A 21,132-nucleotide genomic window follows, 5' to 3' on the forward strand; every position below is an offset into this window, starting at 1 on the left:
TGATGAGAGTAGCTTTGTGTCTCTTACAGCTTTGAAACCAGACATTATTGAAGACATGGTAAAGAACCGGGACGAGGAACTCGATGAAAGGAAAGAGAAAAGAAGGAAGGTAGCTGAAGAAGAGAAAAGAAAAAGGGAGGAATATGAGGAAGAAATGAGGTCGAAAGGACTTGATGATCCCTTCTCTATTAATTACAGACCTCCACCACCAGATCCTTCCAAGGTTATTTATTATTGAAAAATGATACATTTCTTTTCAAAATAAGGACTAAGTATTTGATATCTCTTCTTAAAATTGAATTAAAAAAAATTATTGATAAATAATGTAACAAGCTCTTATTTCACAAACCTGATTTTCTTCTACTTTAAAGCAGAATTCTGCTTTTTCAGATCTGGATTTTACCGTTATGATTCTTTTTTTTTACTGTTAATTTACTTCCAATTTTACCAATTTCTGCTTCCGTTTGATGACCTTGTAAAATCAGGTCAGATTTCAGTAATGATAAAGGTTTCAATGTATGAAGTTCAATGATTGTTTACTTCCTGTTTTATACAATTCTGAACACAGTACAATTGTTCCCTTATAACTTACAGCCAAATCCAGCCATGTTAGTAACAGCAGACAACTGTCCACCTCGTACACCAGTCAACAACATGCCTTCCTTTGTGAGACCTGGTGGTATTATAGATAACATCCCATTATCAGAAGCCTTGGAAATTCAGGCACGGCAGAGAGAACAACAGGGTAGTGACTCAAGACCTCAGGAGGCTGAGACCAGTACTATCAGTAAGATTTATGTTTTTAATTACATGTATATGATTGATGTGGCACTAGGAAAAGAATTTTAAGTATTTTTTTAGAAAAAAATCTGTCTAATTTGAGTATCTATTATAATGTGGTATTAAAAGACAAGGGGGGGGGGGGGAATTGTTTGAAAGAATGAAATTTTAATGATGTATTCTATGACAAAAACAAAGGGAAAATAGAAAACAAATGTTTTTTACATTGATTTAAGGCCTGGTATTAATCTCTGTATATATTTTTGTTTAAATAATAGGTGCATCAGAAGCAGCTGCAGCTGCAGAAAGAATTGCCACAGTGATGGTAGAGGGAATGTTGTCCTCCTCCACTCCTGCTCCATCGAGTCAGCCAGCAACAGCAGCTGGACCAGCAGTAGGGGCTGAAGCAGTTACACCTGCAAACCCTCCTCCTATGGTCACACCAGGTGCTCCTGTGCATCAACGAGTGACAGATCTAGAAAGGTAGGGCATTACTTTTTTTTTTAACATTTCATAGAATAGGGGTAGGATGATGAGAAGAAAAGATATTGGCTCTTGGAATGAAATAAAAAAAAAATCAGTCACCATTATTTTTATACTCCAGTTCCAATGGGGTTTACTATTTTGCCGGTGTCCATCTGTCTGTTCATTACATTTTTTTTGTGGATATTTTGACACAAGCCGCATTTTGGTTTTTCAAATAGTGGGATTTGATTTCAGGCTTTTGCAACAAGAACTTCTGTTTGATGACGAAGTTTTTATTTGGTCGTATGTATACTCAATCTTATTAAAATTAGATTGATGTATACTGAAATGAAATATAGGGGTATCAGTAATGGGTTTGGGCAAACATTGCTTGGATACATGTCTTTTTAACTATGAAAAATTTTGCAATGTGTCTTTCAGATTTCAAATGACAAAAATTTAACTGAAATGTGACACATGATGCAGTAGATAATTGGTTTATTTTTTTCAATCAGTTGTCACAATTAAGAAATTGTATTTCTGTGTTTTGTGTGTGTTTTTTTTTTTTTTTTTTATTTTTTTTTTTTTTTTTTTTTTTTAATACACCAAAACAAATATCAACAAATGTAATGTGAGGACTTGTTCTGTATGTTAAAACATTTTGTTACAGATCAAATCCTCCAAATATATCTAATCTGGCATCACTGCTGCTGAATGATGAAGATAGTGAGGCTCTAGAGGGTGACAACCCATTGGTACAGATTCTACGAGGTGTTCAACATGCTCAGCAAGGCACAGCTTCCAGCACTTCAGGTATAACAAAATTGACCACGTTTGATCTTACTGTAATTACAGTAAAAATGTAGTTGAGAATAAGAAACATGTATAGTTATTAGGTTGTCCTAAAGCAGAAATCAGTGGAAAAATGTTCAAATTTACTCAATTTACTGGATTGACTTAAGTTTGTTTCTGATGACATTACAATCATGAAGATGTAATACTGGAGTTTTGAAGTTCACATTCATGCATAATGTAGACAATTACGGTAGTGTTCAATAAATACATTTTTTTTGGTTATTTATTTGAATCAAATACTTAATTAGTGACTTACATCATATAAATATTTAAGAGGGGCTAGGTCTAATGTTATGATTGAGTGTTTCTAATTGTTATTTCAGTGACAGCATCTGGTACCACAGAGTCTGTTCTAGCCAGTCCGATACCTGTCATATCTGGAATGGGAAACCCTCTCAATGAACTTATTGGACTACGGTAATTTAATTAGATATTTGAGAATCAAAGGGATATTTATATGTTGTGTGTCAATAACTGCAGAGCTATTGAGATATGAGCTTTAACTGCATTCTTGTGTACGACTGACCTCTTATACCATGGGTCACATGGAAGGGCTGAATGCAACAACAAATTCAGCATATATAGACTAGATTGACTTCTGTGTCATTTCTGGTATTCATTGTTGATACATCATTCTATGGTCATCAGTGATTTAGCTAGCGCTCACCATTTTCGCCATTGACGAATGATTTTCGAAAGTGGCGAATTTTTCTCGTGCACGATTCGTCGCTTGATATTTCGCTCCCCCCCAAAAAAAAATATCGGTAAAAAAGCCTCTGATGTTCCCATGACCCCATAATTGACAACTTTATTACCTTTCCCAAGCCAATTAGGGTTTTACAATAAACAATCATGACCAATGTTTTGATTGCATCACCTTTGATCACACCTTGCTTGATCACCTGATTGAGGCTAATTATCCCGACAAACAAATTAACGGTAAGTGTCATCGTATGTATTTAAAATGGAAAGATGTTTGGATTTTTCAATCACAGTTCGAATCGCAACTATGTCCGCCATTACAAACTATTTTAGTTTGTCGTCACATGACAACGTACCTAAAGGTCAAAAGTCTAAAAATAAGTCAAATACTACAAATAGTCGCAGTGATCGGCTATTAAAGTCAAAATTTAAACCAGAGTGGTCAAAGATATTTCCATGCATATACTACATAGATGGGGCGATGTACTGCCGTGACTGCCAAGATGCTGGACTTACCAATACATTTTCTATCGGAAGCAACGCATTCCTAAAAGATAATATACAGAAGCACATCAACACTGCTGATCATAAACGAGCAGTTCAGTTCTGATATTGGTTCCTTTGATTATAAGATAGCTTTCACTTTGTGGTGCATGGCTAAGGACAGGAGGTTTATGCATTACTGATCAAGTAAACAGTGCTTTACATTCTTAGACACATGCCAACAATAGTAGCTGATGTATATAATTTTTAGATTTTTACACACATGATATGTATGACACAGTAACAAAGTATTTTTTTGCATTTTTTATTCATGAATAGTTGCTAATGTAGAAACTGTATGTTATATATTTTTTTATTAATATGAAGTATCTGTTATTTATATACCAGTGCTGACATAGAAATAAACATGTTATTATTTATAATATAGTTGTTATAAGTATATGTATATACATGCATGCTGATAAATTTGTGACGTGAAAAGAAAAAAAAGTATTGAGATTTAGTCTTACGCAAAAGTGACTAATGGGTTGAAAATCCTGGCTAAATCCCTGTGGTCATGCATATCTTCTCCTGTGATATGAAGCTGGTCAAAATGTACGTGTATATGTTGTCTTGTTTCATTTTAAAGAGAGCAAGCTTCACAACCTAGCAGTATTTCAACGCCACCTCTACCTGATTTTGCTCATGTAGAAATACCCACCAGTCTTTCAGCTGCAGGTGAAGCAGCAGCTACACCAACAGATCAACCACCATTGCCCCCGCCAGTACCAGGTGCATCCTCAACTATCCTGGAGTCAGTGCCAACCAGCACAGCAGCAGAGGCTACATCCAGCTCATCAACAGAGCCTTCAACCACAACTGGTACAGGTAATAACCATTTGTTTGAACTAATTTTTCCCCCCACTAATTACCTTGTCTGTACATCTTGTAGCAAAAATCTCTACTTCTATTGGAGAGAATGTTTTGCATGATAACTGATGCAGCTTCCAGGTTTGATGTAAATGGTTGAGTCGGGGGGTGGGGGGGTTTGCATACCTCTAATATTGCTGCTCGGGCATTAAACCCCAATAATCAATCAATCATTAGAAACAAGTTTCATTAATGGGTTTCATTTTCATCTGAGACAAAATAGCTATATTAAAATACATTACGTTAATGTATTTACAATCACACCAGTCGTAGATTAACCTTTCAATGGAGAGCTAATTTGTAGTTTCATAAGACTGGTGGTCTTCATATAGAGCTTAACTTTAAGCTGCACTTGCACATTTGTAACTAAAAGTCTTCACAGACAGGCTATTGCAGAATGCAGATGGTTGTAGAGACAGGTTTGATATTGTTACTTCAAAGAAACTTATAGAATGTAAGGACAAAAATATGCTGTTACTTACGTTTTCATTTTCATTTCATCCAGAAAGCAGTTTACCAGATGGAGTTGACCCATCATTTTTAGCTGCTTTGCCTGACAATATCAGACAGGAGGTGATAGCTGAACAGTTGCGTCTTCAGAGGATACAGCAGAGTGCCAGAGATCAGGCTCAGACCGCTCAGAATATAGGGTCAATGGAGGTCAGTCCTGAATTCCTGGCTGCTCTACCTCCCGGTATTCAAGAGGAGGTAAGTTTTGTTTTTGTCTGTATTATCATTTTATCTCCTTATAACGCATGCAACAATGTTGTATATGGTATGATAATTTTGACATGTTTACAGTTTATCTGTCTGTCTGTCCCTTTTCTTGGTTTACATATAAATGGATTGGGTATTATGACTTCGTGCATTGTTTGTAGGTTTCAGTCCTTTTTTTTATCATCACAGCATGGTAGTTTGCACTACAGAAGAAGTATAGCTTATGTCTATTTCAGACTATAAATCTGGGTTTAGACAGTAGAAAGTGTATTACAAAATTTGTTCTTGTTTTACATATGTACTGTTTGTGAAATACATTGTGTATATGTATTTTTTGTTTTGGTCCCCCGCTGCTATATGAAAGGGGACATAGAAATACCTGTGTCTTTGTGGATGCAACTTTTCAGAAACTGCTCACTAGATTTTGTTCAAATTATGTAGGATTGTTAAACACCATATGTAGTTTTAATTTGACATATTTTGCAGGAGTTATAAGACTTTTGCGCTCCATCTGTTTGTGGCAGAGGTGGGCCTGTGTCTAAGCATAACAATCTTGTTTCTTATGTTACTGTACAATGCATTATCAAAGTTTTAGTGTTTATTTCAATTAAAACATTTAAATACACATAGGTGATATCTTGGAAAATGGAGTGTTGCATATTACTATTTGGGTGACATATTTGTCATTTAAATTGTCATCTCTCCATACAGAATTGTGTATCACAGACAGACCTGTGCTTTATAAGTAGGCACTGTGTTTCGCAACTTGTACAGACAGTAAGACTTTTTGTAATTTTTTTTGTATGCCACTTACTTCTATGTAAGTTTTTTTTACACATTCATATTAACTCTTCTGTGGGTATGTATTTTGTTGACTTTTTTTTTTTGTGCAAACATGTAAAGAAGTGAGTCTAAACAAAGACTTGAAACAAGCAAAGATCATGACTACATAAACTGAAAATCATCAAACAGAGGTGGTATACTGAATATATTATTGTGATCAGTTGATTATCTTATTTCAACGACTAAGACAATTGAATTTTTGAGGGATTTTTTATACCCCCAGTCTAATGAGTGAGGGCTATATTGCAGACATTACTCCTGAATTTTCTCACCCTGGTCAATGACCATTCTTGTGACATAGAATGGAAGATTTCAAATAAAACAATGGGCCAATAATATGAATAATACATTATTTTGCAAAAGAATGGGCCATTGGCCAATGCCTCCCTATCTTTTTGGGCAATTTTTTTTTTTTCATTTTTAAGGCCAATGGCCCATGACCCCTCTTAGAGTGATCACCTTATCCATCCATCTGTCTGTTTCACTTTTTTGTAACTGATTTCTCAGCTTCTGCTGGAAGCAATACTTAGATATTTGTTATATTGCTTTATTATGATGACTTGTGGTATGTCTCTTCTTTTCAAGTTTGTCAATCTTCTACTTCCTGTTTAACGATTGATGAATTGATGATGTAGCGGACAGTATTTTGTTGGTTTTTCTTTATGTAGGCCACACATTCTATGTAAGGGTGGAAAAATGTTTTCACTATGGTGGAACCAATGTTTCTCCAACCTGACATAACTCTCAGAACAATGAAAACCAACTTTAAAATTTCTCTTTCTGCATATAGTTTGATAAGAACAATAAGGAGAATTTTGCATAAAGGTGGGATGATATATTTGTCATTTGTACTGTCTGATCTCCTAACAGAAAAATGTATTACAGACAGACCTGTGCTTTAAAAGTGGGCACTGTGTTTCGCAATGTATACAGACATTCAATCAATGGTGTATTTGTAATGATTTATTGGTAATGTGAATCATGGGTTGAGTTGTAATCGTCTTAGTTTCAGTTTCATAAGGTGACTGTTTTGTTTACCTAAAGTAATTCTATTCAGGTATTAGCTCAACAGAGGGCTGAACAAGCAAGACTTCAAGCAGCTCAGCAGCCAGCTGCACCTCCGTCCGATACTCCTGTTGATCCATACAGTTTCTTTGCCACCTTGCCAACTTCATTACGCCGACAAGTTTTGGCAGAGATGGATGACAGTATGTTGGCTGTGCTGCCATCAGATTTGGCAACAGAAGCTCAGTCATTGCGAAGAGAGCTGGAAATTGATAGACTATTCTCACAAGCTGGAGCAGGGTCTTTGTCTTCTATATTAAGACACTCAGGTAATTTAAATCATACATGCACTGTTTCATTACCTGATAAAAGTAATGCCCCCTGAATAAAAAAAAATCAGGATGATTATTTAAAAATCAATACGATGTTTTTCGCTCAAAACAGGTACAAGTTCATCACTGTAAATTGATTTTGTGATATATCATGCAGGATGACACCCCAAAAAATTATAAAATTACATTTTATTAGAAATCAGTTCAGAGGGAGAAAATTGATCTATTGAGTAAGCAATAAAATTACACCAAAACACAGGCATGAAATTAAATAAACTAATTCGTATACAGGAATGATTTTGCATAAAATGGAAAGATTTATCATAAACTTTGTTATATATGCATTGAATCCTTTGTAGTATACAGTATTATGTAGTGAATGTATTGTTTTTTCAAGGATTTTCTGGCGGAAGACTTGGTGCTGGGCGTTACACAATCAGAGCAGTTCCAACCAGTGGTCGTCAGTGGTCATTTACATCTCGACCTGGGCCATCCAATAGTACACCTAAGAACAATGCTCTAAGAGTAAAGGGAAGATTTCTCTTGGACCATGAGGCAATGACATGTTTACTTGTGTTGTTGTTTGTTGATGAACCAAAACTGAATACCACAAGGTTACATCGAGTGTTAAGGAATTTGTGTTATCACGGGCCAACTAGATTGTGGGTGATAAAAGCTTTACTTTCAATTTTACATAAGACTAGCGAGTGTCAGGCAGAGGATGATAGAGGGAAAAGTCCTGAAAAAAGTAAGAGGAAAGGTACAGTAGACAATCCTGTTACAGTGAAAAGTGATACAAAAAATCAGGGCACTTGGTTATCTATGAGTTTGGAGGCAGCCCTTGGTTGTCGTGCTAATGTTTTCCAAGTTCATAAAACGGGTAAGAAGCATAGTAGTTCTGGAGGTGGTTCTGTAACAATTCATCCACAAGCTGCTCCCGTTGTGTGTCGGCATGCTCTGGATACACTAATTGCCCTGGCTAAAATATTTCCAAATCAGTTCTTGCCATCAGCAAAGGCTAAGGAAGTTGGGAATTGTGATGTGCAGGAAGACAAAAAGGATGAAAAACAGAAACCATCAGCAAGTGCTAGTCCTAAGAAACAAGATTCAGATTTAGACTTCTGGGAACTATTAGTGAAATTGGACAATATTTGTAGTAGTAGGAAGGGCAAAGGTATGCAACGGACACATAGCTCTCCTCCATCAGATGGAGAAACACAGTTTCATACCTATGAAAGCTCTCCGCTTGGACTTCTGATGTGTATGTTAAGTCATCCAGTTATTAAACGAAGTCAGTTATTGACTGATAGACTGCTTAGGCTGTTAGGGTTAGTGTCTGGTGGCTTAGCCGATCAAAATCAACCTAATTCACTAACTCTAATCAATAATTCCCTCCCAGAGGGCCAGAGTGACATTTCCTCTAGTAGTACAGCTCCTTCAACTGAAGGGGCTAGTGTACCAACAGATCAGAACAAACCTAAGGAGGAAGCAGTGAAAAAGGAAGAAGAGAAAGTAGAGCAAAATGCCATCTTAGAGGATCAATTACAGTTGGCTGTAAAGGTAAGTCAGTTTATTTGAGTAGTGAATGGATTTCTTTGGGCCATCAAAGACCTGAACATTGTGACAGTTAGAGATTATATACTAGCTTAATAAAGATACCAAACTAACCATGCTGCTATCAACTGAACAGTGTAACTTGTTGGGTGGTTTGCTAGACAAGTAGTTGATCAGTAGACTGACAGACATTGTCTGAAAAATATGCAGGTCTTCACTAAATTTCTGTAATTTTATATATATTCAACAGAAATTCTAAAAATTTGCTGTAGGTCTATGATGAAATAAATCTAATTTTGAACACTGTTGAATTATAGTGATGGATCACTGACTGATGATATATGACTGATTTTTGTTAATTTTGAATTTCTCATTGGAAGAAAAAAATTGTTATAGTTAAAACAATAGTCACTGTTAATATTTATTTCATGTTTCCATATTTATTTTAAAAAAATGGAATGCTGAATAAAAAATTGGTAAAACTAGTTATTTAACTAATATTTTGCAAAATATTTATATTTTAATACATGTATATTTATCTATATTTAAAGAATCACTAAATTAAATTACACATTCAAAGAAGAATATTAATCTAGAAGTCACATGATGTAAAATGAAATCACTAGTTTGACAGATAGTTTGAATTGTGGCCTCCCTTTTACTGATCACGAAAATATTTTACTTGATTGATTTTATAGGAGCACATTTATTTGTGAGTTCCAAACTATGAATGAATATTTTGTCATTTCTCTGTTTTCTCTGAACATTCTTGTAAATGAAATTCATGCAGGCGTTTACAGTATGCTAAGAATATTGTACATTTTTTTATGGGTTAAAGTTTATAACTGTATATACTGTAAGTAAATAGATATCTGATTTTTAACAGGTGCTCACATCCAAGTCTTGCTCAGAGGAAGGTCTAGAAGATGCCACTAACTTGTTGGTTCAATTATCGTGGGCAAACACATCAACTAGAGAAGCAGTATTAGATCTTTTACTGAGTGGTGCTAGAGAATTAGGCTTTACTGTGTGTTCTCATATAAGGTAGGCTTGTTATAACTGTACATTGTAAATTATTAAAGTGGGTATTTGCTGAGCAAATGGTGAAGTATTGTTCAGACATTACCAAAGAGCAGTTGCCTACTGAATTGAAAATATTCAAAATGTTTAGAAACTAGGTGACCTAAAATTACATCTCAGTACAAAGACATTTCTGTTACAATTAAACCAACAGTTTCTAAAGTCTTTAAGTTACATTTTTAACCAAAGTCAACCTTACATCTGCTGCGGCTAAAATATTCTGTCCAAAAGTGGCTGTTGAGAAAGATTTTATATGTACTTTTAAATACCTGGAGTAACATTTGTTTATATTTAATTTGGTGTTATTGTAATGATTGAAACATTTTCTATTTGTGTCAGAAAATGTTATGTTTGTTTGTTGTTCATGTGTATGTTAATGTATTATTATACATTTGTTACATGGTCATGAAAGGTGCAGTAAATTTATCACCCCAAGGTACCTACTACTTAGGCAATGCTGAAGATAACAGTTGGTGTTAAGGGGTAATAAATTTACTGTTTCCCAAATGAACATTTGAGAAATGTTTTATTACAATGAACCACAATGATGTCTGATCATGGTGTTTCAGATTGGTTGTTCAAGGATAAACACTGAACATCTGGAATTTGATTAGCCAATGTGAATTGGAGGGGAAAAAAATCTACTCAATATGAGAACATTCAGTAATGAAAACTTTTGACCAGGTAAAATGGACAATCAAGGCCTTTTGAGTAATGAGTTATTATGTTACACTTGATTTACTATGAAGAATGAAGACTGAAGTATAGTAATTAATATTAACTATCTACATTTCACATGCCAATACTTCTTTTCAGGACCTTAATTGATGAACTCAGAAAACTGAATGTAAAATCTCGGTATGAAGATGATGAGGATTCAAGGGACATGGAAACAGCACACTCTTCATCTGGAAAAGGAGTTCTCCCTGATAGGTAATTATAAAAAATTGTTTTAAACCACTTTTACACAATCAATCATTCATACCGTTAGTTTGGAATGGTATGAATGCATTCTTAATGTTTTTTGTTTGGTCAGTTTATCTCCAGAAATGTTTTAACAGAGATGAAGTTTAATATTGATCAGGGCCTCGTACTAATAAATGACCTATGGATCCTTTTGGTATTTTCTGCTTTATTGATTGCAATGTTAGTGTACTGGTGAACAGGAAATGGTTGAAGAGAATATCAGACTAAATTTTAAGTATTTGAGAATGTATGAGACTGCTATTTTCTTTATCTATTGAGTATTGTTAGGCTTGTTTATGAAAAAAAAAGTGCTGGACAGTGTTCTTGATATGAAATATTGTGGTACATTTATTATACTCCTTTCAACAAGTAGGCATATTGGAATTACCTTGTCCATCCAAAATAGGTCGCAATTGTCTGGGCTACTAATGTCAGTGCATTGCATAATGAAGTTTGTCAGATGATTGTCATATGATTAATCTTCTAGACCGATGCTAGTCCTTGGAAGTTAATTGCTGGGAAAGTCAATGATAATTTTTCATTTCTTCAACAGGTACAACACAAATCAGTCCATTGTGGTCAGTGCAGCAAAGAAAATTAAAGTAGGCAGAGAACTACAGCTACCTTCCATGACTGCCCTAACCAGTAAAACTTCTAGTCAGCAATTTTTCCTGAGGATATTAAAAGTCATCATACAGCTGAGAGATGCAGCTAGGTCGGTGGGGAAGAAACCATCATCGTCCTTGTCTGGTAGAGCTGGCAGATTAAGAGGTATGTCACATTTATGTTGTGTGCCACAATATTATAATGATTCAAACTTTTTTTTTCTTCAAATCTTAGGGATACAATTAAAAATAACTTTTTCATAAAATTAACTGACTAATGATATTAAGTTTGTGAAATGACATTGATCATATTCTAGTTGTATTTTATATAGCCAGGGTTTTCATTTTGTTTTGGAACAGCAGATAATTTTGAAAAAGCAGCAGATGGGAAAGGGTCAGACCAGGCAAAGCCTGGTGGGGGTAATCTCCTGGGATTTCAGCATCTGAGAGGGCTTCTGGCGCCAATATTTTTATACCTTTTTTGGTATTGCATGTGTTTATTGTATTATTTTCATGTGTTAATTAATTGTGTAGTAATATACCAGAAATGACCAATGATTAATTCTATTTCTATTTTTATATTTCTATGTTGATTTACAAGGCTATGCCACATTAAAGAATATTTTCGTTTGCTCTAATCTGACTTAAACATAGTCAAGGGTAGGTAGAAATAATCTTTTTTCCTGTTTTATTATTATTTAAAAGAAAAATCTTAGTGATGACCATGTTCTGATGTACATTGTATTAATTCAGTTTGAAAAAAAAAAAATCCAAAAAAGGTCATTAAAAAAAATCAGTTTTGAGTAGGCAGGTATTTTGGGGTAGGTAGGGTTAGTGCAAACAAACATATTTTAAATTGTGGCCTCATCTTGTTATCTTTATCTGGTTCCTTAAATCCTAAACGCATTTCTGTGTAGACCTACTGAAACGAACACCACAGTCACACCAGTCGACAAAGCATGACTTCTTGACTGTTGATCGCGCATAGAATAAAACCCCGAGAACATCGCTGGACCACGTTACATCTAATTACCGCATAACAACTAATACAACAATAGACAATAACGACCCTTCAAAAAGTACGATCAGGTACTCCATGCTTGCAGTAAGAACAACTGATAAAAATTCCAAACAGCCGATAGCTGTAATCGGGAATCGGCTGAAAATGAAAACCATGTATAGCAATCAAAATGACAGTTTTTGAAAAGATTTAATAGTGGGACTTTTTTTTTCTTTCACTGTATTTTGAATAACATTTAATTTAGATGCAACACTTCTAGAAAACATTGCTGAAGCCATGGAAGATATTGCAGCTGAAGCAGAAACAATTATGGAGATGGTAGGGAGAAGCCAGCTTCACCCACCTGTTAGCCAGCAAGAGGGCAACTCATCAAGTACTCCAGTCCAAAGTCTGAGTTCTTCTATAGAGAATACAGAGGGGGCTGCTAATTCACAGGGTTCTTCAGAATCACCTATGGATGTTGATCAACCAGGTAAACTTGATAACTAAGAAATATATTTGTCTACCTAACTGCAATTGATTTTTTTTTGGGGGGGGGTTTCTTTTTGTTTTAATGATGTTCTTTGTGTTAAAGACGGTATTAAAATGTCAGTGATTACATGGATTTAAATCTTGGTCCATGCATTTTGCTAATTGCATGTTTTGTTTTGTTTTTTTGTCAGAACTATAGGAGTGCTCTTACCAACAGCATTCTTTAAAGCTGTATCAAGTTTGAATCTGAATTATTCTGTAGAACGCTTCTACAAGATCAAACTTGTTATCAAGCTTTCTGCAAACATAGAGAATTTCTGATTGTTGTTTTCAGTAACAACTCAGATCAGACACTATGTAATATGAAACATCACCCTGAACCATGGTCATGTAGTTGCTCGATCAACATGTCACACTGATTTGGGTGAAACAATTGTACAAATTTATGTGCTATGATATGTGGATTAGTTTTACATAAGAAATTTTATTATCTTAATTTTATTTTACATATTGAATGATTGAAATTAACAACTTACTACATATACATCTTAATAAGGCATTACATGTATGAATATCTATATATAGTAAATTATAAGACTGATTTAGAGTAAGTCCCTGGCAACTCATGAATTAAAATGATAATGCAAAATAATTCTTTATCAAAGGCACATCCAGTCAAAAGGATAAGAAGGAAGAAGTGGCTTTGCCCAGACTGAGTGAGCAGTTGATGCTAGATGAGTTATGGCAGTGTCTTGGAGAATGTTTGGTTGAGTTGGACAAGACACCTGATCATCATGCTGTTCTTATTTTACAACCAGCTGTTGAAGCCTTCTTTATTGTCCACTCAGGTATATGTTTTTGGAGCTCTTTCTTATTAGCCTGCATCTGATTTCTTCACAGGGTTTGACACTTACTTTATTTGTTTGGTGGTCAACAGGACTACTTCAAATATAAATCAGGAAGTCTGCAGACAGTAATGATGGTTCTGTTTTTAGAACTTATGAAAATAGAAGGTAAAAGTTAGATAGCCCATAGGACTACCATGAAAAATTTTCAAGTAGTCCTCTCCAAAATTAGGGTGGCACAGGACAACCAGACTACTGTTAGTGTGGATCCCTGCTTTAGAATTCTATTTTGATGATGATGTGTTGTTGTTGCTCAAGGATTTTGAGACTTGTCTTTTATCAAAGTAATGTTAATTAAATTTATAACAACAGACATCAACATGTACAGATTGTAACTTTGCTGACCCAAATCACTTGCTACGAGTTATGTGTAATAATAGTTTTTAATCCCATTTGTAGATTCACAATTCAGTTAGTTTGAAGTAGTAGTGTTTCAAATTGTACTACATTTCTTAAATTTTTCAGTCAAATGTGGTGATGTACCTCTTATAGTACAAATGTCTTTTGTTTGTTGTAAATTTGCACAGGAATTGAGCAGACTGGATTTTTTTTTTTTTTTTTTTTTTTTTTCCTGAGAGAGAGTTTTGGAAGGCATTCTATTTCAATAAGCAATGTAATATGTTTAGGAGAAAAAGGCAGCAAGACCAAAGACAATCCGTCACAGAGGAGAGAAGATCAGTTAGCTCACCTAAACTTGGACATTGCCCCTGCCTCTCCAGCAGCAACCTCGTCCTCAACTGATACCCCTGCTTCTATAATGAGGGAAAACTCTGTATCCTCAATATCCTCACTGCCTCCTGATTCACAGAAATTCCTCAAGTTTGCTGGTATGTTTCTGATGTGCTTAGAAATATTTGCATTTATTTTTTGAATGTCCAAAAGTTAGTACAGTGAAACTTCTCCAAACTGGCCATCACTGGGACTAGAAAAAATGACCGGTTTTGTGAAAAATAGCAATGCATTCTAAGAGCTGTTTCCATTATGTGTTCAATAACCCTACACCTTGTCAGTTTGTTGGTTGAGACATGTTTAATGCTGATTCAAAACTTTCGGCCTTTTTTTTTTACATTTCAAAGCTTGCATCATCTGTAAATGATTTGATTTTACAAACGGTACTGCCGGCAAAATAATGTTCACGGTTTTGAAAGAATGTGTATTAAAGATCAAAGGGCTATTGATGGTAATTAATTATTTGTATAAATTACCAATAAACAAAGTGTAATAATTTCACCCCTATGTTGTTTTGGCTTGGGTACAGGTCACATTAATTGACAGTTAAAAGATCGTAAAGATCGTACTATTAAATTACCCCGGTTGCCTGACGTGTGTACACACCAATTTATCAGCCAACCAGTGACAATATGTAATGTCTGGATTCAATTTGTTGTTAAAACTACTGTCCCGGTCAATGAATGAATTATTAATTGTGTAATATTACTTAATCATTTACAGTTTTTTTGACACATCAGTAAGCGGGCGGCCGAAATTGAGAGGTTGTTTTTTATTTGAAATATGTATCTAAAACTGTGAAAAACCGGCTGATGTACGGGTTTAGGGAATGGCCGGTCTATTGAAGACAAAAGACACAGGTTTTAATGTATATCGGCCAGGACTTTTGAAAACGGCTGGTTTGGAGGGAAGACTGGTTTTCTGAGGGTCCGGTTTGGAGAAGTTTCACTGTCTTGGAAACGTTATGATAGTTACATATCAGTTGATGATTTCTTTGTTCTTAATTTCTTTCTTTTTACATCTACATTTTCACCTTCTTTCATTTTTTGCCTTTGCACATAGAGAATTTCTGATTGTTGTTTCAGTAACAACTCAGATCAGACACTATGTAATATAAAATCACCCTGAACCATGGTCATGTAGTTACTCTATCAACATGTCACACTGATTTGGGTGAAACAGAAAATATGACTTTTAGCTTCTTTTTTACATGTGTGTAAACTCTCTTATCAGTTTTTTTTTTTTTTTTTTGCAAATAAATGTGTTGAAAAAATTAAGTTGTATTTGATGTTTCAAAATACATATCTTTTGATATGCATACTGCTTTAGGCAGTACTTTAAGAAAAGTTTGATTATTGAATGCTGACAGATTTGAGATGTTGAAATATAAGTTAGTCCTTTTTCTTGTGAAGATTATATAAGATATCAAATAAAATAAGTATTTTGTAATTTTCAGAAACACATCGAACAGTATTGAATCAAATCCTACGGCAATCTACTACCCCACTCAGTGATGGACCTTTCTCTGTGTTAGTCGATCATACGAGAATCTTAGATTTTGATGTGAAGAGAAGATATTTCAGACAAGAGCTGGAGAGGTTGGATGAAGGACTTAGGAGGGAGGATTTAGCTGTACATGTCAGGAGAGAGAATGTGTTCGAAGACTCTTTTAGAGAGTTGTTCAGGAGAAAGGCAGATGAATGGAAGCATAGATTTTATATTGTTTTTGAAGGTAAATAATCTACACTGATTTGTTGATTAAGTGTTTATTTCTCAAAATATGTGCACATATATGTATACATATTTTTGTAGTTCATCACAAAAACAAACACTTTTTAATTCTAAAAAGATTCAAAAGTTAATTTAAGACATTTGGCCCTTCGGTACAATATTGGCATATGATTCATAGTATTGATATATATCTTGTACTGGTAGCTACTTCTTGAATTGGATGTTAACTTTGATAGTTTATGTAAATAGTGCTTGAATGATAGTTTTTGTAAATAGTGATTGATTGCTGTTAATTTCATGTATTTCTTTTAACAGGTGAAGAAGGTCAAGATGCTGGAGGTCTACTTAGAGAATGGTACATCATTATATCTAGGGAGATTTTCAATCCTAACTATGCATTGTTTGCCACATCTGAGGGAGATCGTGTTACATACACCATCAACCCTAGTTCTCATTGTAACTCTAACCATCTCAGCTACTTCAAGTTTGTTGGCAGGATTATTGCCAAGGCTATCTACGACAATAAACTTTTGGACTGTTACTTCACCAGGTCTTTCTACAAACACATTCTAGGACAGCATGTCAAGTAAGTTCTGCTTTATAAATTTTTCCTGCCACTATGTAATGGTGGGACATTCTGTATTTGTCTACTCATCTGTGTTAGTTTGTGGAGAGATTTTTTTACAACCTTAAACAAAAATCTCAGTTGTATAATGGTATCTCCCTGTGGTTGTTGACATCTGTTAACTCTCGTTTATTCACAATAACTTGTGTAAAACTTATCCACTTTTTTTGTTTAGAACTTCTTGTAACATTAAGACAATTATGATTCTAACTTGATCAAAAGATTTGAATAATTTTTAAGTCATAATGATGTTGAAGAGAATGAACTGAGTTCTCAAAACATGGAGAATTTCTGATTGTTGTTTCAGTAACAACTCAGATCAGACACTATGTAATATAAAATCACCCTGAACCATGGTCATGTAGTTGCTCTATCAACATGTCACACTGATTTGGGTGAAACAGACTGCTGTTCTACCAGTTTGTACAGACTTCTGACAGAAATATTTGGAGGGCTTAAAATCAAAATTTTACCTTTTTTTTCTTAGATATACTGACATGGAGAGTGAGGATTACTCTTTTTACCAGGGTCTGGTATTCTTACTGGAGAACAATGTTCAGGACCTTGGATATGAACTGACATTTAGTACTGAGGTAGGTCACAAAGTTGTTACTAGTGTGATAATAATAGGATAATTAATTGGAAAGAGTGAATATCCAAATTATAATCACGAGTGTTAAAAAATTTAACGAGTGTGCCTAACTTGTTCTGTGCACAAGATAAATCTTAATTCATTCTTGGCACGAGTGATTATATTTTGGTTATTCACGATGACCAACTGATTATTTTATTTAATATATATATTTTTTCCTTTTTTCAATGTAAATTACTATATGAATTCAGACATCAAATCTTGTTTTTGACAGCTGTAGATTTATTTTAAAATATGTTGTTTATATTTTTGTTGTTAATGTTATATAGACGTTAAAAAACATGCGTTGCTAAGTTTGACTTGTGCTTGTGTGTCATATACATATAAAGATGCATTTAGCAATGTTTCAGTGCTATATTTAATGTATTATTTAAACTATGAATGAAAACATTTCATTAAGGAATGTCCTAAATATTGACTTTAGCTGAACCTTAACTACAACAAGCCATATCTGTTTTTTTTATTTTTTCTATGAGATATGTAATAATAATAGGATAATTAATTGGAGAGTGAATAACCAAAATATGATCACGTGTGGCAAAGAACACCTAGATTTAACAAGTTTGTGTAACTTGTTCCACGCACGAGTGATCATATTTTGGTTATTCACAATAACCAATTGATTATCCTATTTATTTTATAGATTTCCTCCATTATTCATTGCTATTTTCTATATGAATTTTATATTTTGTAAAAGGTGGATTGATATTTGTGTTGTGAAGTTTTGGCCGGAGAAAGTGCAACAGTAAAATTACCAATTTATTACAGTGAATTATCGATTTATTTATTTTTTTTTTTTTGGATTCATTTTTTTAACATTCAGTAAATCACTGATATCTGTATGATAACAGAAGTTACCAGATATGTGGACATTGAAAGAGTGAGATCTTGAAACATCAAAATGTGTGTTGCACATGATTTTTTTATCAGCTCACAAATAAAACTATTTTAAACAACCCTATTCAAATATTAGTATCAATATATATGAACAAATTAAATCAGCTGAAATCTATCACATTCTTAGCATTTATTACAAACAAGCATTAAAAACTTCGTGCATTTTAGATTCAAGAATTTGGTGTGACAGATACAAGAGATCTGAAAACCAATGGGAGAAATATACCAGTGACTGAAGAGAACAAGAAAGAGTATGTCAAACTTGTATGTCAGGAGAAAATGACAGGAGCCATCAGGAAACAACTTGGGGCATTCATGGAAGGGTTTTATGACATTATACCAAAGAGACTAATATCTATATTTACTGAACAGGAGTTGGAATTATTAATATCAGGGTTACCAACGATTGATATTGATGACTTGAAGGCTAATTCTGAATATCACAAATACCAGCCTACTTCATTACAGGTAAGAATTAGTCATGTTCCTTTAAGTTTACTCTTAAATGTCACACATTTTTATACCCCCTTCCCCTTTTTAAAATGGGGAAGTATATAGTGGTGATGGTTTCCCTTAATTTGTCTGTTCATACATTTTTATTTGTTTTCTCAGCAGTTATTTGTTATAATCTCTTGATATTTTGTCAGGTACTTTATATACATGTATGCATGCCATAATACTATAACTCGAAAACCCTTGCAGTAATGTTAATAAACTTTGAATACATAACAGAGGTTTCATTAACTTTTTGCAATGCAGTTACCTTCTGTTTTGTAGGAGATTCTTTTGATCATTTTCTTTTATAAATATGTACGAAGTTTTCAAATTTCAGGAGGTACCTTTCAGTAGCTTAGGAGGGTAAAAGTACCTGGTACCACCTCTTAATGAAAGGCCTGCATTGTTGTTCTCAAATCTGTAAAGCAATGATGTTGATTTATATTCTAGGTGCAATGGTTCTGGAGAGCTCTAAGATCATTTGATCAAGCTGACAGAGCACAGTTCTTACAATTTGTAACTGGTACCTCTAAAGTTCCACTTCAAGGATTTGCCTATCTAGAGGGTATGAATGGATACCAGAAATTCCAAATACACAGAGATGACAGGTCTACTGATCGTCTACCTGTTGCTCACACATGGTATGTCTTTGCTGGTTCAGATAAGATCTGTAATTAAGAGACTTGTGTGAAGATACTATATTATACAGATGTGATTTTCCTCAGCTTTTTTGCCTGAGAAATATAAAACCAAAATGTGCTGGATTTTATATGAGGAGCTTCAAAAAGTTTTTGCCAGACTAACTCCCCCTGTTCCAGGTTTTTTCTAAGTTGACCAAAATCATGTCTAATTATAATGGATTTTACTATTGTGAAAGGTGTAATTGGATTTTAAAAAAAAAGCCAGCATTATGGATTTATCATCGTTACAGAAGAAAAGTTTTTCATTTGTTTAATATATGATTTAAAAAAAAAAAGTAAATGGGAATGGAAAGACAATTCTTGGTTAATTTTTTTTTTTAAGTAATTAAATTAGAAATATGTGTAACTATATCAAGTGAACTTGAAACACTTTTTCAATTTCTCGTTTCAGTTTCAATCAACTAGATTTACCAGCTTATGAGACTTATGACAAGCTGAGGAAGATGTTACTTTTAGCAATTAATGAATGTTCAGAAGGATTTGGACTGGCTTAATTTTGTCTACTTTGCCATTGAGGCTATTGTGTACTAGTTTTTTCAATTGTATCAAAACAAAATTTGCAATATTTTATTACTTTATTGAAAAAGAGTGATAGACAAGAAAATAATGAACAACCTGATATTTGACAGTATTTAACAAAAAAAATTATTACAAATAAGTGTAAAATAGAACTGATTATTTAATTTATTATATTTAATGCATAATTTTGCATTTGCACACGTTATATACAATTGCAAGGCTTCTTTTCATTATGGATGTATCAAGTAGTTTCTTATGATGTCAGGCATTACAAAACCTGCATTTAGATATCACTCACAGCTGAATGGTAAATATGAGAAGTCCATGGGATGTATATTTCACTCATTTGTTGTTCATTTAATATAAAACTGGATATTCACTGCTCAAGGTGAAGCTGGGATATTGCTTTTGTGTCAGATAACATGCATTCAGCAAACAGAAAGTAATATTATAAATAGTGCTTGTTACAAGTTTATTAGACACCCTGTTCCAAAATTTTGTGGGAGGGGGTAAAGTATTACCCGTTTTTTCGTTCTGGGGACCAGGGTCCTTGTTTATGTGTGTAAATACCTATTACGTAATTTTTTTTTCATTGGTGCATTTCTAGTGCTTGGTGTCTGTCCTATGTTAAATACTTTGCCTTTTTATGCTTTTGTGTTATTTTTTCTTGTTTGTGGATGTATATTATATTAATTATGATAATTTGTCCTAGTGCTTTATATTGTGTTTGTCATAGTATAATCTCGTTCATTTTGTTATTTATAATTTATTTCGTGTTTGCTTATTTGTAGGCCATTGTTTTAGAGCAGCTTCTAATTTTGTTTTGGTCGAATGGTTTCTTTATGAATGTACTAGTTACTGATTAAATAATCTGGAAAACAAATATTTTCAAAGCACAAACATTTAGAGGTGACTTCAAGAATTAAATGTTTCCAATTTTTCTTGCAAGTCTTGTTATGTGTATGTTTGTATAAAATGGTTGAGAAAATCAGTAATGGACAGTCAATGCTATTCATGTTTAATAATGTATGTTATCATTTATGCCATTAAAAGCAAAGGACAAATTAAA

General features: G+C 33.9%; 1 protein-coding gene across 6 annotated transcripts in view; it reads left to right on the forward strand.

Moving 5' to 3' along the window:
• Positions 1 to 21,132, forward strand: part of LOC148628251 (E3 ubiquitin-protein ligase HUWE1-like) — a 68,622-nt gene extending 47,490 nt beyond the window's left edge. For 5 of the 6 annotated variants that reach the window (XM_088585109.1, XM_088585126.1, XM_088585125.1 and 2 more), the window contains 21 exons: positions 30 to 223; positions 595 to 787; positions 1,059 to 1,263; positions 1,916 to 2,058; positions 2,424 to 2,517; positions 3,935 to 4,173; positions 4,721 to 4,923; positions 6,833 to 7,109; positions 7,510 to 8,672; positions 9,553 to 9,710; positions 10,563 to 10,679; positions 11,266 to 11,483; positions 12,583 to 12,810; positions 13,475 to 13,657; positions 14,341 to 14,541; positions 15,900 to 16,175; positions 16,490 to 16,760; positions 17,287 to 17,392; positions 18,517 to 18,816; positions 19,294 to 19,484; positions 19,936 to 21,132. In XM_088585109.1, coding sequence (XP_088441235.1) covers positions 30 to 223; positions 595 to 787; positions 1,059 to 1,263; positions 1,916 to 2,058; positions 2,424 to 2,517; positions 3,935 to 4,173; positions 4,721 to 4,923; positions 6,833 to 7,109; positions 7,510 to 8,672; positions 9,553 to 9,710; positions 10,563 to 10,679; positions 11,266 to 11,483; positions 12,583 to 12,810; positions 13,475 to 13,657; positions 14,341 to 14,541; positions 15,900 to 16,175; positions 16,490 to 16,760; positions 17,287 to 17,392; positions 18,517 to 18,816; positions 19,294 to 19,484; positions 19,936 to 20,038 — 5,063 coding nt within the window. In that variant the 3' untranslated portion in view covers positions 20,039 to 21,132. The remainder of the gene's footprint in view (positions 1 to 29; positions 224 to 594; positions 788 to 1,058; positions 1,264 to 1,915; positions 2,059 to 2,423; positions 2,518 to 3,934; positions 4,174 to 4,720; positions 4,924 to 6,832; positions 7,110 to 7,509; positions 8,673 to 9,552; positions 9,711 to 10,562; positions 10,680 to 11,265; positions 11,484 to 12,582; positions 12,811 to 13,474; positions 13,658 to 14,340; positions 14,542 to 15,899; positions 16,176 to 16,489; positions 16,761 to 17,286; positions 17,393 to 18,516; positions 18,817 to 19,293; positions 19,485 to 19,935) is intronic. The other variant, XM_088585120.1, reaches the window with a different exon arrangement.

This window comes from Perna viridis, chromosome 1 (genome assembly GCF_037379345.1).
Source record: "Perna viridis isolate PV_CMFRI_1.1 ecotype Kerala chromosome 1, ASM3737934v1, whole genome shotgun sequence".
NCBI lineage: Eukaryota > Metazoa > Mollusca > Bivalvia > Mytilida > Mytilidae > Perna > Perna viridis.